At 34.8% G+C, this 14,117-nt stretch overlaps 2 protein-coding genes across 4 annotated transcripts in view; one reads left to right on the plus strand and one right to left on the minus strand.

Moving 5' to 3' along the window:
* LOC108756858 (carcinine transporter-like) overlaps positions 1–5,161 on the minus strand; it is a 43,915-nt gene extending 38,754 nt beyond the window's left edge. The window contains exon 1 of the mRNA XM_018500973.1: positions 4,850–5,161. The gene's annotated coding sequence lies outside the window, so the exon portion shown is untranslated. The remainder of the gene's footprint in view (positions 1–4,849) is intronic.
* Positions 5,092–14,117, plus strand: part of LOC108756860 (glutathione S-transferase-like) — a 12,947-nt gene continuing 3,921 nt past the window's right edge. Inside the window, exons 1-3 of one of the 3 annotated variants that reach the window (XM_018500986.1) lie at positions 5,092–5,270; positions 11,798–11,965; positions 13,246–13,413. In XM_018500986.1, the coding sequence (XP_018356488.1) occupies positions 11,821–11,965; positions 13,246–13,413 (313 nt within the window). In that variant the 5' untranslated portion in view covers positions 5,092–5,270; positions 11,798–11,820. The remainder of the gene's footprint in view (positions 5,271–11,797; positions 11,966–13,245; positions 13,414–14,117) is intronic. The other 2 variants (XM_018500985.1, XR_001939868.1) reach the window with 2 other exon arrangements.

Here is a 14,117-nt window from a genome sequence, read left to right on the forward strand (position 1 = left end):
CAAGCGCATTAGGCACAGATCTGATAAAACAATGATTATGAATATAAGAACGATAATTAAAGAATGGAAAATTATGAGCCACTTGATCATACACAAGTGCATACATGCTAAAACTCAGTTAGAAATACAGAGAGAACGATTTTGCTGAGGTATCAAAAAATTTAACTGGATACAGATCTGAAAATAATTTTGTTAGACCATCAAAATTTTTAGATAGGGCACTCAAACTACTGATTGAGCTTTGACATTCTAGCAATCAGTTTGAGTGCCCTATCTAAAAATGTTGATGGTTTAACAAAATTATTTCCAGATCTATATCCAGTTAAATTTGTTGATATTTCAGTAAAATCGTTTTTTTCCGCGAAGAAATAATTAGTTTCCTCTATCTGATTTGCGTTCCGATCGATAGAAAGTGAAACTTTTAATTTTCAACAGATTTTTTTACGTTTTTAATTGGAAATACACGACAAAAATCAATAAATTACGCGTCTCAAAGATACTATATTCATGATTTGTACGAATAGTAATTTAATTTCTTCGTCGCGAATGCGAGATTTGGCACAGTTTCGCGTAAAGAAAAAAAAAAAAAATACCACTCGGTTGTCACGGTGACGGATGTCCTGTGAAATTGCAATTTGCACGCGTTTTCAACGAGCCACGCGTCAGATCCATTCGAATAATACCCAGAATACCCAGTGTAAACGTTACGCTTTATAAACGGGCTAGAAATTCGAAAATGCGGCCGAATGACGGCAACTATTGTTCGTTTAAATAAAATTCAAGCAAATTTTACTATCGCGGAATCCTGCTGACACTCGAGGTATTGTTAAGAAGTGATAAGCCTGAAATTTATCGTCGGGATTATCGTTCAAATAAAGATTGAGCTTCAGAGATACTGCCTGAGTACTAAATATATGTTCCATGGAATCATTAGTACGCTTACATATTTCTTTATCACACGTAATAAATCTGTGTGTCTTATGCCTATTTCCACCAATGTAGATTAACTTTAATCTCAATTCTACATACTCTTCATCCTTTTTTAATTTAAATGCCCCGTTTGTCATTGTAGATTAACTTTAATCTTGATTCAACTTGCTCCTTATCTTTTTCTTATTCCCAGAACTAAAGGAAAATGAAGAGCTAATTGAATCAAGATTGAAATTTGAAAACTGTATTGGTAGAAACGGGGATAAGAATTACAATAGAAATGTGAACAATGTATCTTTTAAAACCGTATGAATATACACAACAAATAGAGCAAATAAAGGCCGTAAATGATCAATTACAGTAGAAAAAGATGAAGTGTCAAATCGAGATTCGAATTAATCTACATTGGTGGAAGCAAGCAGTAAATCGAACAATTTGCAGGCTGTTCCAAAATTTACTGCCAGTACTGAAAATCTATCGTTTACGTGCACTATAGATTTTCAATATTGGCAGTAAATTTTGGAACGTAGCCTTTATCAAATAAGATTTGCAGTCGCGAATATGAAAAAAATAGTCGGTTTTTCTCGATCGATCGATCATCGATACACTTACGTCACGATACGTCCGTGCTCTTAAGACAGCCTTATCTTCGGCCGTGAAGAACGCGTGGACAGGATCGCCACTGTCGTCAACTTCTCTCATCGCCGGCTAGCCTTGTACTAAACAGTCATTTAGTTCGTTTGCCACGATAACAAAATACTCGCGGGAGAGTTGGAGAGAACGTGTTTTAGAAGCCCTGCCGGATTCATCAGGGCACACGCGGTACTCACGGCCGGCAATTCTTTGCCACTTTACCGCGACCTATTAACGATGCCCCCAGTTATTCTTCTGTGGAAATGCCGGATTTACGTAATCCTCCGCAAGAAAAATAACTAACGCATCAATTTTACGTCGATTCTATTTGATTTCTCTTCTATTTAATTTTTTTTCTGATATTTTCCAGAATTAACGATCATAGAATTCGATTTTAAAAAATTGAAAACGAAAAATTTCAAACAAAGTGAATTTTTTTTTAAATTTTATCGCAATGCAAAATTGTTTTTGTGTCATAAAAATAGAAAATAATAACGGAAAATCAACAATAACTAAATATATTAAGTCTCCTAAAGAGACTTTCTTATTTCTTGGAAATTAACTGTTATACGTTATTAATACTAAAAATATGATCTGTGTGTTTAGATATAATAATTAAAAAAACAAAAATTCATAATTCAAAATATATTGGCTTGCAATTTCTATACAAAATTAGCTAAAAAAGAATAAATGTAAAAATAAAATTTGTACTATTTTCTCTTGCAAATTGTATAGTTTAAATAATACTGGCTACATTATTAATAACACTACATCATTTTATATATCTCCTAAATCAGTTCAATTTGTATATATTTTTATTTTTTTTATAATATAGCTTTAAATAAGGGTAAGAGAAACTGGAATCAAAGTAACGCAGATAAATTGTGTAACACTTACATAAAAAAACATTAGAGACCAAACACACAAGCGTAAGGAAAAGATAGAAATTTGTAATATAAATAATTACAAATACTAATAGAATATTATAGCGTTTTTCGTTGGGCAAAATTTGTGTTTATTTATTGTTAGTGTACATTGTACAACTCTAATCTAAATGTTATAATAAAATACCTGAGATGACATAATGCCTATAAAGTATATTTTATTAAATAATAGAATGTATTGAGGATTTCGGGGTTTAATTTGTTTCTATATTTTTATGAACCATACATCTTTACGTTGATTGTACAGCGGCTTTAAAGTGCACCGAATACGCATTAGTTAGTTCTGCCAATGTAAAACGCTATTATATGCAGATTCTTGTAACTACAAAAAAGATGTTAGAATTCTATTTTGTAGTAGAGGAATAAAACTAAAAAAAAATATATATATATGTATATGTATAAGCTCTAATTACAATTAAAACTTTTACGTAAATAGAAATAAAGTAACGATAAAAGTAACTAGTGAAATCGTTACCATTACCCCAAAAATGTAACTGCATTACTATTAATGTTATTCAGAAGAAAATGTAATGTTGTTACTCAAGTGTTACCAAAAATAATAACTTGTAATGGTAACAACGTTACAAATAACGCATTACTTGCCAACTCGGTAATGTACATATAAATTAACAAAAAATGTTTTACATCAAAGTGAAAAGATTCTAGAAAATTTTATATACGTTTACTTGTAGGTATTTTATATAAATGATTCCTGTGAAAGGAAAAGAATAGAAATGTGTGACATTACTGCCTACTGTGTCAGTTTTGGGATCCATTTTATCAAATTCTTATTTTTTGCTTATTTTATGTAAAAGTTGATTATTGCAAAATTGCAAACAGTATAAAAACTGCTATATTATCAGATAGTAGATACTTTCTAGTTTGTATTTATGTTTCTGAAGTTTTAATATAGCTTTTGTTTTACAAATATTACCTAAAACAACAAGCAAAATCGGTGATTTTCTTCTATATCTCTATAATGACGTATACATATTTAAATAATTTTTGTACGAATAAATTTTTTAAATATTTACTTAAATGAGCTATTGTATTTACAGCTTTTATGCATCGCTTTATCGTCAATTTATGTGGCTATTTTAACGTCAATCCTAATTTGTGTTAGAAAATTTTATTGACATCGATTTCGACATTGGAATTTTTTGATCTTAATAAACAAATAAGCAATAATAATAAAACGCTCGTTATATGGCATAGCAATATATAATTAAATTTAAAAGAAACGACTGAATAAACGAGCAAAAAACAAAGACGTAGAAAAAATACTTAGATAACTGTATATTTCCGTAATTTATGTAAGCGATTAACGTTTCGATCTTATTTTTTCAAAAACTACAAATTTTACTTTCTTATCTTAGTTGTGATAACAATAAACATTAGGATAAAGAGGCTCTAAGCTATGTGAGCAAACCTAGTGACCCCGATATTGGAAGAGCCGTTTATTGTGTGAAACTCACGAAGATGGATATAACGTAATGAAACTAACTAGCTTGGTCTGACCAATTAACTGACCCAAGCACGACATAACATTTAACATACAGTCGCCCGTTCATGTAACTGTTTACATATATGTATATGTATGTATAGAGAATTGTATGGAAATTTGCTGCTAAAAAAGATTACACGGTAAATTAATCACGCGGAACAATTAATTGACGTTAAATTAAAATTACGCGTAAATAAAAAACTGTTAAATTACGACGTGCCAAATTTTATTAAATATAAATATTACTTTGAATATTACATTGAGAACAATTTTCCGGTTAAAAATGGACGAACCAGAGAATTTTTTATCTGGTTTTCTCAACTAGAATTTAATAGATTCAACCAAAAAAATTCTGATTTCATTTTCAACCATAATTCCAATTAATGCAGTCAGACTCTTTTCCAGCGTATGCTAGTAATACGTAATTTATTGCTGCGCTGGAAAAAAACTAAATTTTAATAAATACATGTTTAAATAATTCTAAGTAAATATTTACTAAATGTAAACATATATTTATTCGATACAAAAATCATAATTTTTTTTATTAATAAGTATTTGTTTACTGTAAGTAAAAGTTTATTTAGTATTAAAAAAAAAACATATATATTAAGCTTTCATAAATTTTTTTCCAGTGTCTGCATTCACTTTCTACGACGCGCATTTAACTAGCAAGTTACGACGATCACTGAATTCAATTTGCGAATCCTTAATACTATTCGCACTACATTATGCCGCAATTTTGCCAGCGCGTCTGACTATAAAGCCACAAGTTTCACTGAATAAGAGGGTCCAAAGTCGTGCGGTGCTTCCGCGTGACCATCTCAGAAAACAGACTTACCTGCATTCGACAAGGGTTGTCGAACGTGCCAATTTCAACACGGTTTACCCGATCGAATTTGCGCGGATGAAATTCCCATCATAAAATTCATCCGCTCGACGAGTCCAAGAATGGCTGTGGCTGAGCTTCCGAGCCACCCGCCCCCACCTCCCCCCCCCCGTGCAGCTCGGGAAGGGGGTGGAGAATCTGGCGGGTGGTATAAATTTTCTGAGGTTGCGCATCGTGCTCGTCGGAGCCTGAAACTCGTGGTGGTGCCCAAGCACGAAGCAGAGCGCAAGTGGTGCCGAAGGAAACCGGCGATCCTCCGTCCGCCGCGCAGGATCCCGTCCGTGTACGACGCGACGGTTCAGTCGCGGTCCCGTGTTCGGCGCACGAGTGCACCTTGCTCGGGACGGTAGCGGGATCGTACGGGAGCGCCGGGGTGAGTTTGAAATTCGATCCGATTATCGAGTGATTCGACATAATTCCTGCGACGCGTCTATTTGTACACACGCCGCACCTAGAATAAGAAAAAAAAAGTCACGGTAATGTAAACGATTCGTCATGTTGTATCACAGTTCGTCACTTGCAGTGAGTTTATTTCATGCTTTTACTAGTTGGCGGGCAATTCTTAACACAAGTAGATCTGCAGGCGTCAATTACATCTTAGTAAATAAATGTATCTGTTTACTCTCATTAATATATACAATTAATGAGATATGTAAATATAAAGAATTAATTATGTATCATAATTTTTTTTTTATATATATTATTAAATAATAGTTATCTTTCTCTCTCTCTTAATTAGAGAATTATTAAATTTATTATTTTCTATACACTTTTTAATTTCAATCGATCTCTATGTTCAACTTCTGTACAGCTTCAAATTCCAATTGACTTGATAACTTTATGGATCAATAAGTTCATAAATTTATCACGCACACATCTCACGTCCCTTCGTACATGGAATATACAATTTTCATATAGAACTAAATCCTACGATACATATTCATATCTCATTGTTTATTCACATCCTTTCGCATGTACGTGCATATGTACAGCGTCCAGTTTCTTTCATTTTACTCAATCTATCTTTTCCCCGACGTTAAACGCTCGCAAAAGAAAATTTCTTTTACGCGTTTATAATTTGGGTTTCAAGTTTCTCGAAACTTAATTCAATCTTGAGAATAACAAAAAGCTCGCTGTGTTGCGAAGATGATAAATGTGGCAAAGAAGTATATCATGGAGTATCTTTTCTCTCGGGTCTTCATATTCCCGATATTGAATTTGGCTTCTAGCCAACGAACTAACGATTTCGACATCGAGAGGATCGTGCTTTTCTGAAAGGGCCAAGTACTTCGCAAGAGTAGTATTTATGTGGGAATCACAATAAACGAACGTCATTTCGTGTCTTGGAAGAATCTCGCAGATACATATCGGCGATCATCGGAAATGAGAACAAACGTACCTCACGAGCATTAATTTACGCTTTTCAGGCGGAGGATTCGAGAAAATGAGAAAATGCTACTTTTTACTACTTACATCATTCTTTCGACGATGCCGTATCTCCCAGGAAATTGCGAATTGTAGACAACGAGACTCATTGCTCCCGACGATACTAATATCATATTGTCGTACAACGTCGAGTACGACAATATGAAAATATGTGCCTCCAACAAATACGGAATGTTTCAGGAAGCTAATTTAATGAACAAGTCCTTCAACAAACTCTAAATTTATTTTATTTGGGGAAAAAAATTGGTGCGACTCGGGAAGAAGATTAATCATTTCACTCGGGAACTGAAAGAAATACGGAAGACAACGTGAATCTAAATACTCGAAGTCTCAGAAGAAATTCGAATTATATGTGCTGTCTCTGCTATCACAGGAACAGGTATAATAATTCGAGGAGCGGTCTTAGCGTCGCACGTTTATTTACAGACTGTTATATGATTGCGTTTTTTAATAAACTAAAAGGATCGCAAAGACACGGGCGAAATAACACGAGGTGAAAAATACCGCAGAAGGTATTTCGATTCGCAAAAGTATCGATAAGTATATAGATCGCGCACGTATATCGTCGAGTGTATATCGTCGTGGTGGTAGAAAAAGCACCGAAGTGGAATTGTTTTTCTTTCGTCAGATTTTCCAGTGAATATCGTTAAATGATTTCTCTTCCGGATAAAGCTGAAGAGATGGAGTTTCAAAGGAGGGAGGAATCGCACCGGGATCGATTTTCCCGTCGAGATAATTTCACGAAAGACTCTTCATAATCTCTACTTTCATCCGAAACTCGAAACGTCCTGGCGTCGAAATGGCCTGGCATGGTTAATGAATTCGCCTGGGCGAACTTTTGCCGCGCGAGGAAGCAAGGACGATCCCGTCGAGAACGTCAGCGTAATGTCAACATTAATACTGTTTCAGCCTTTATACCTTATATCCTTCCAGCTGTCCGCCCACGCGCCGAATTAATGTTTTCGCAGATACGGGGCCATTGATTTTACGTCAAATATGGTTACCAGGGTTCGGCTATCGGCGCGACCTACGTCGACGTTCGACTCGAACTGTCTGTTCGCACATGTTACTGTGTTAAATCGTCGGTTATCACGGCCAAATCCGAACAGCGCTGCTGGTAAAAACCAGTTCGATCCCAATGGAGTTGACGTCTGCGAATGTCTGCGAATTAGAGAGTGATATCGATTTCTTAAGGCCTATCAAGTATCAAGACAAACTTGAATGGCTGCATAATGTATATACACAAAACTAAGCGATTAACTTAGGAATAGTCATTTGGGACGATCTTTACACTCAAAAAACGAAGAAATGATGCCCAGTGATTTTTTTTAATTTTGCTTTACATGTTTTAAAAAGTATGTTTTTAAAAGTATTATATAAGTAAGTAATATTCAGTAAACCTATAATAATCATCAATACTAATAAATTGTAGAACAATCAGTAATATACAACATGTAATTTATACGACTACTTTTAATTGGGATTTAAAAATCATTCCTGGTTTACGTTAAAAAAAACTGGTGACTATTCCCAGGTTAAGTGTCTGATATAAGGATGCCGCTGTTCTTCACACTATATGCGTGATTAATTTTTCCTTGCATGTATTAAGACTGTAAACACAAAAAAACTTTAAGATAAAATTTACGCTGCAGTAATTAGCAAATCGACTAATTATAATACAGACGTAAGGCAATAACGTAAGTTGTGGCAAATCCAAAATGTTGATTTGTTTACAGCTTATGTCTTACTCTGGTTAAATTTTTTTCTGTCCCACAATCTTCTCTCTGAAGAGTGAAATGTCACTCTTAAATATGAAATATTGAGAACAACACGATTGAGCCAGAAATCTTCTTCAAGACTGGTTCAATTTTCACTCTTTAAAGTGAGATTCTCCTCCAGAGAATTTAGAGCGTATGCTGCTATGCAAGTTTGTCCGGAGTAAGCCCTTAACTTATCATCACTTGTCATAACGACAAGAAATAACTGCACATTGGGCGATATTTTTATCACAACAAACGTTCCTTATACGTTTTTTCAAGCAAGAGAAAAAAATTGATTATTCCAAGCTCTGACGGGAAGAAGGCAGAGAAAACAAAAGCGAATGTTAATTGAGGGCAAAGTCAGATAGTAGGCGCAGTATTCAATCACTGTACAGATTACATCCACCCGATTCGCACACATTCAAATGCGCCTGCATCCATCGAATTAATGCGGCGGATTGTATCCGTTCTCTGCAATGGACACGTTGCACACCTCGCGCAACAACGTTCCTCGTCACGTGTCCCTCTCGATCGGAGGGTGGAAATCATCGGACATCAAGCATTCCACAAGAGATAATCAATAAACACATCATACCCTCGTATACAAATCTCTCCGGTTTTAGGGATTGTAAATTAATACCAATACGCTTTAATTTGATGAACCCGTTCTTGAAAATCCTCCCCTCACGGTTGTTGTTGTTAGGAATTCAAATTGGGTCATGCCCATTTATTTCGAGAGAGGTTATATAGAAGCGAAATTAAATGGCCGAATTCCGGAAAGCGAAATTAATCAAATCAAATGGAACTTATCAAAGCCCCCTTTTACAATCTATGTTCAATGCTCTTATTTTAGAGATCCTTGATATCTAATTGTCTGTAATTTCCTGTGGACATTTTTTTACACGTTTGTACGGTCGCACGAACGATTTCCGCGCGTAAGAAATGAAACCTTTGCTTTCGAATGGCCTTTCCTGATGATTGGAAGTAATCGGATCAGAGGCAATTTTCGAACCGTAAGAGAACACGTCCTCGAAAGGAACTTTAATTAAATATCCTCGTTTCTGCTGAATAATATTTTGTTTCCATGATAACGACGAGTTAGTTTGAATAAATTGATGCTAGTTTGAACTTCGCTTGAGAACACAGTTTGCAGTTTTCCACTCAAACGATTTAGAAATCAATTTCATTGGGAGGAATAATTCTCCGCTGTGAGATAAAAATAATAGACGCGATTAAAGTAAAATTATAAAATAATTATCATCAGAGAAGACTTCTTTCCAGAGATGCAACCGGAGATACATCGTCACCGCGTGGCCGACAAACTCTTGCGAAGTTTTCTCATTTCGAGTTCGTTAACACGCAAAACCGCCGGTTTATCCAGCGATCCGTCTCAAGTCGACGAGAGCTTCGTCGACTTACGAGTAACGTGAATTATGCAGCGTTACTTTGAGATGATTGCGTGTGATTGCGTCTAAAGATATAGAGGATGGACTGCGCCAACCGTATGAAAAATTGATCGATAAAAATGAGAGAAATAGGACGCAAAGACGATCTCTCTGTCTCTTTCTATTCAACCAATCACAATATCTTAGAAAAGGAGACTTTTTGTCTTCATACTCTTTCTCTCTTATTTTTGTTGACCACATTTGATACAATATTTAGATATGGATGACAGTTCATATTCTATGGCCGGTATTTATAGTCGGTTCTTATTTCAAGGCTGTCTTAAGTAATGTCTTAAGACGCTAATGCGGCCCTCTGATTGGTTCGTGACACGTTCAAGGCTGAACTTAAGACGATCTTGAATATAAGAACTAAACTATGAATACTGGCCTATGTCTTTGATTGCTCAAAGTAAATTAAATTACCTAATTCGCCCCGATTCAGATTCAAGCTGCAAATAATTGCGCCAATGATATCCGGCGGTTGTGATTATGACAGAGATAATAACGAAAACGATCGTACGTCGAACTTTGGCGATTGGTAACGGGGGGATGCGAAGTGGTTGATATGCGAAATATAAACATGTATACACATAACAGCGGGGTGGGTCAATAACGTTCAGTTTAGATCGCGCGCGCGTGCTCGCACAATGTACACACATCTTCGCGTATATAGATATACAATATCACATATAGGTACAATGCATATACTGGTGACGCACGAAATCCCGCGATTTGTGAAGGAAACTCAGGAAGTAAGCTCGCGTTTGCCAGTTATGCCGCGGCTTATCTATTCCGGCCACCGATCCCCAAAATTTGATAAAACCCCACCGTTCACACGCACATAATCATGCAACCCTATCGTTACTTCCCGAAACAAGTCGACCACCCGCAGTGAAGATACTCTAGATAGATCATACAGTATCTTCAAGGTAAAGTCGGGATCCATAAGCGATACCGTGAATTATCACGTAGATCACCCACAAAGATAGAGCGTCTTCGTTTGGAAAAGGTTGAAACAAAAACTAGCCCACAGTAAGCACACAATACCACGACCACACAAAACTGTTGTCTTTCAAAAAACTATTTATATCTGTTATTTTCGTGGTAAGCATGATTTAAAAGTATCTAATTTATGAATGATTTATATGATTTATATCTAATTTAAGAACGATTTAAAAATATTTAAAAATATCTAAAAATTTATAGATATATGTCCGTAAATAATTTTGTTAGATCATCAAAATAACTATGTAGGTCGTCCAAGTTGATTGCTCGAATGTCAAAACTTTTTACATTGTTAGATATCAAAGAAGCAATGGTAGCCCAATCTCTTGTATTGAATATAACATTTTATTATTTTTAACTTCTATGTGTGTCAAAATATAAATCAATCCATTTCTGCATGGAAATAACGGTTTTGTTGAAGCATCTAAAACTTTAGGTAGATACAAATCTGAAAATACCGAAGCTAGATCTGAAAATAATTTTGTTGGATTATCAAAATAATTATGTAAGATGTTTAAAGTGATCGTTAGAATGTCAAAATTTTTATTAGATATCAAAGCAGCATTGTTTATCATGCTTGAGTTTTTTAATAGTTTAACAAAATTATTTTCAGATCTGTTTACCTAAATTTTTAGATACTTTAATAAAATCGTTTTTTCTATATGCGATTAGTTTTAAAGTAAATAACGGTCTGCAATTAATATAAATAATAAATTAAATTATAGGCAAATTAGTACATTTTCGTTAAATTGTTTAACTCTATTGTTTGAATTAAATTATGAAATATTAAATAGGAGTAGTGACGATTTATAGAAATGATTACAAAAAATTAATAAATTAAATATAATTTAACACATTATGAATTTAACAGTGTGAGTACACTGTTAAATTCATAATGCGTTAAATTATAATTATGCTTGAGTACTTATTCTACTCAATTATTTTAATGGTCCAACGAAATTATTTTCAGAGCTGCATTTAATAAAATTTTCAAATGTTTTCGGAAGAAAGTTTCAAAAAAATGTAAAAAAACAATACCGGAGAATGATTGAACAATTAAAATTTCCTGAAAATGAAATTGCAATATTTTTTATTAATGCTGTCGAATGTCATCTTGTTCTATACGAATTTCGTTGGCCCTGTCTGGCCATATGGAGACCATTTCTACTCACTGCCTCAATAGTAGTTTAACGACGGTAATTAGTCTGAAATTGAACTTATAACTTCCCTGACACCTTCAAAAGTTTCCAGATCGCGAGTAAGGAAGATGGCTGAGGAACAGCCGAAGTACAAATTGATCTACTTCAATGCACGAGGTCGTGCCGAGCATATTCGCTACATATTCGCCTACGCGGGCATCGACTATATCGACGAAAGGATCTCCAACGACCGCTGGCCTGAGCTTAAGAAGTGTAAGTGTCAGAAGTCAAATTAAAATAACTTGCAATATTGTAAATTTGTTGCATTGCGAATTCTAATAAACTTAAATAAAACTTCACGTAAGAGACTCAATTTTAATTTAATTTTAATTAGGGTAACTCCGGCAAATACGCTGCGCTGGGATTTACGCCGCAGAAGTCAGAAAAAATAGAAGGAGTGGGGGAAATTTTCCCGTAATTACTCTCTGTTACATACCTTTATGTTGTATTAGTATTGTGTTATGATTTCAGTTTCTTACTGTTAATATTAATGAAATTATTGTGAGTTTCGATGTGAGAATCGATTTGCCACTGTGTTAAGTAGCGTCATCATAAATTATAATCTACATAAAATAATTACTGTAGGACGTGCAAAAAAACTTAATGGTTATTCCGTGATACACACACATGAGTGTAAAGGAATAGTAAAGCATGTTGTACCTATAATAAAATACAAGTACTTCGCTCTTGTATTCTTTGTTTAGTTCGCTGTTTTGTATATCCCACCTGTTTGGATATATGGCATTTTTAACATGCGGGATTTATGCCCAAAGCATACAAAGTGCGCAGATTGAATTCAATGCACTAAATACAATAAACGCATTACATGAAATATGTCTCATGTCATAACACTTGTAATACATCTGGGAAGATTGTAATTATTATTTATTATTCATATACATATTTATCATTCTTATTCCTTAATAAAACTTATAAATTTTATAAACGCATTTTATAAGTTATTGTGTCATTTTACGTCTCATTTATGTGCATTATTTGTAAATTTTTTATGAGCCATACATCCCCCCCCCTCCCCCTATGAGTAGCCATATATCCCACCCCTATGGGTGATATACGGCAAAAATGCAAGGGTTTAAAAAAGTTCATTTTTTAATACCAAATTTTAATACAAATATTTCGGATTTCTAATATTTTTTTCATAATAGACAGTACAAAGTTTTAACTGATATTAGTACTTTAAACATAGTAAATAATGCTTAATAAATTAAGTTTTCTATTGGCGCGGCGTACATACCGGAGTTATCCTATAACAAATTAAATTCACGTTAAACATAAATAGAAGAAAAGAACAAAAGAATACGAACAAAAGGATTAATAAACACGAAATAATTCGAACAATTTAAAATTAATTGAAGGTGCACGGTGTACATTCTTATCGATAACTCGAGTGAAGACAAATTGCTGCGAATCCTTCGTTTCCACTTAAGCTTGCACTTAAACATGACCCGCCGATTGCTTTCTCCTGTTTACAGCGATGCCTTACGGGATGCTGCCAGTTCTGGAGATAGACGGCAAGCCGATAGCGCAAAGCAACGCCGTGGCGCGTTACCTGGCCCGTGAGCACAATCTCGCGGGCAAGGACGAATGGGAATCGATGCTGTGCGATGTGCTGGTCGATACCTTGGGTGACTTGAAACAATGTAAGTGATACATATGCCTGGTGCAGTCCGCAATGGTCCCGAAAAGCCGCTTACAATCCTCTCTCCCTCTCCACCTCGACACCGAATCGATATTCCTTTTCGCCGGTCACGAATATCTATCTCCAGTCGCGATTTCTCGTTTTTGCAGAAGATCCCTATCATCCACGACGAAAGTTCCGAATCCTTCTCATTGCGCGACTGTTTTTCTTTTAAAAGATATATAGGGCTCTTTTCAACAAGAATACAGTGTAATACAGTGAATCATTTTATCCTTGCTTAAATGTTGAACAACAAGGATGTAATGATTTACTGTATTCTTGCACACTGTGTCCTTGCTGGAAAACTCCTACAATTAGGCCCCTGTTTTGTAACTTTTAGAAACTTTCCAGCAAGAGACACAGATGACACAGTGTAACACAGTGTGTCATTACACTCTTGCTGTTTGCCAATGTTAAACAAAGATAAAATGGTCATTGTATTACATTAAGTCTTTTGGAAAGCACCAATTACATCCTTGTTGTTTGTCAATGTAAAACAGAGATAAAACGATTACTATGTTAAGGCCGGAGTACAGACTTTATAATAAAGTATAATACAATAGAATCAATCCATCAGAGTCTTATTTCATGGAATAAAAGGAAATGAAGAATTTTGATTGGCTTATTTTCTTATACATTATGCGTTATGCAAGATTCTGTATTTCC

The sequence above is a fragment of the Trachymyrmex septentrionalis genome, unplaced genomic scaffold (genome assembly GCF_001594115.1).
Source record: "Trachymyrmex septentrionalis isolate Tsep2-gDNA-1 unplaced genomic scaffold, Tsep1.0 scaffold13, whole genome shotgun sequence".
Taxonomy (NCBI): Eukaryota; Metazoa; Arthropoda; class Insecta; order Hymenoptera; family Formicidae; genus Trachymyrmex; species Trachymyrmex septentrionalis.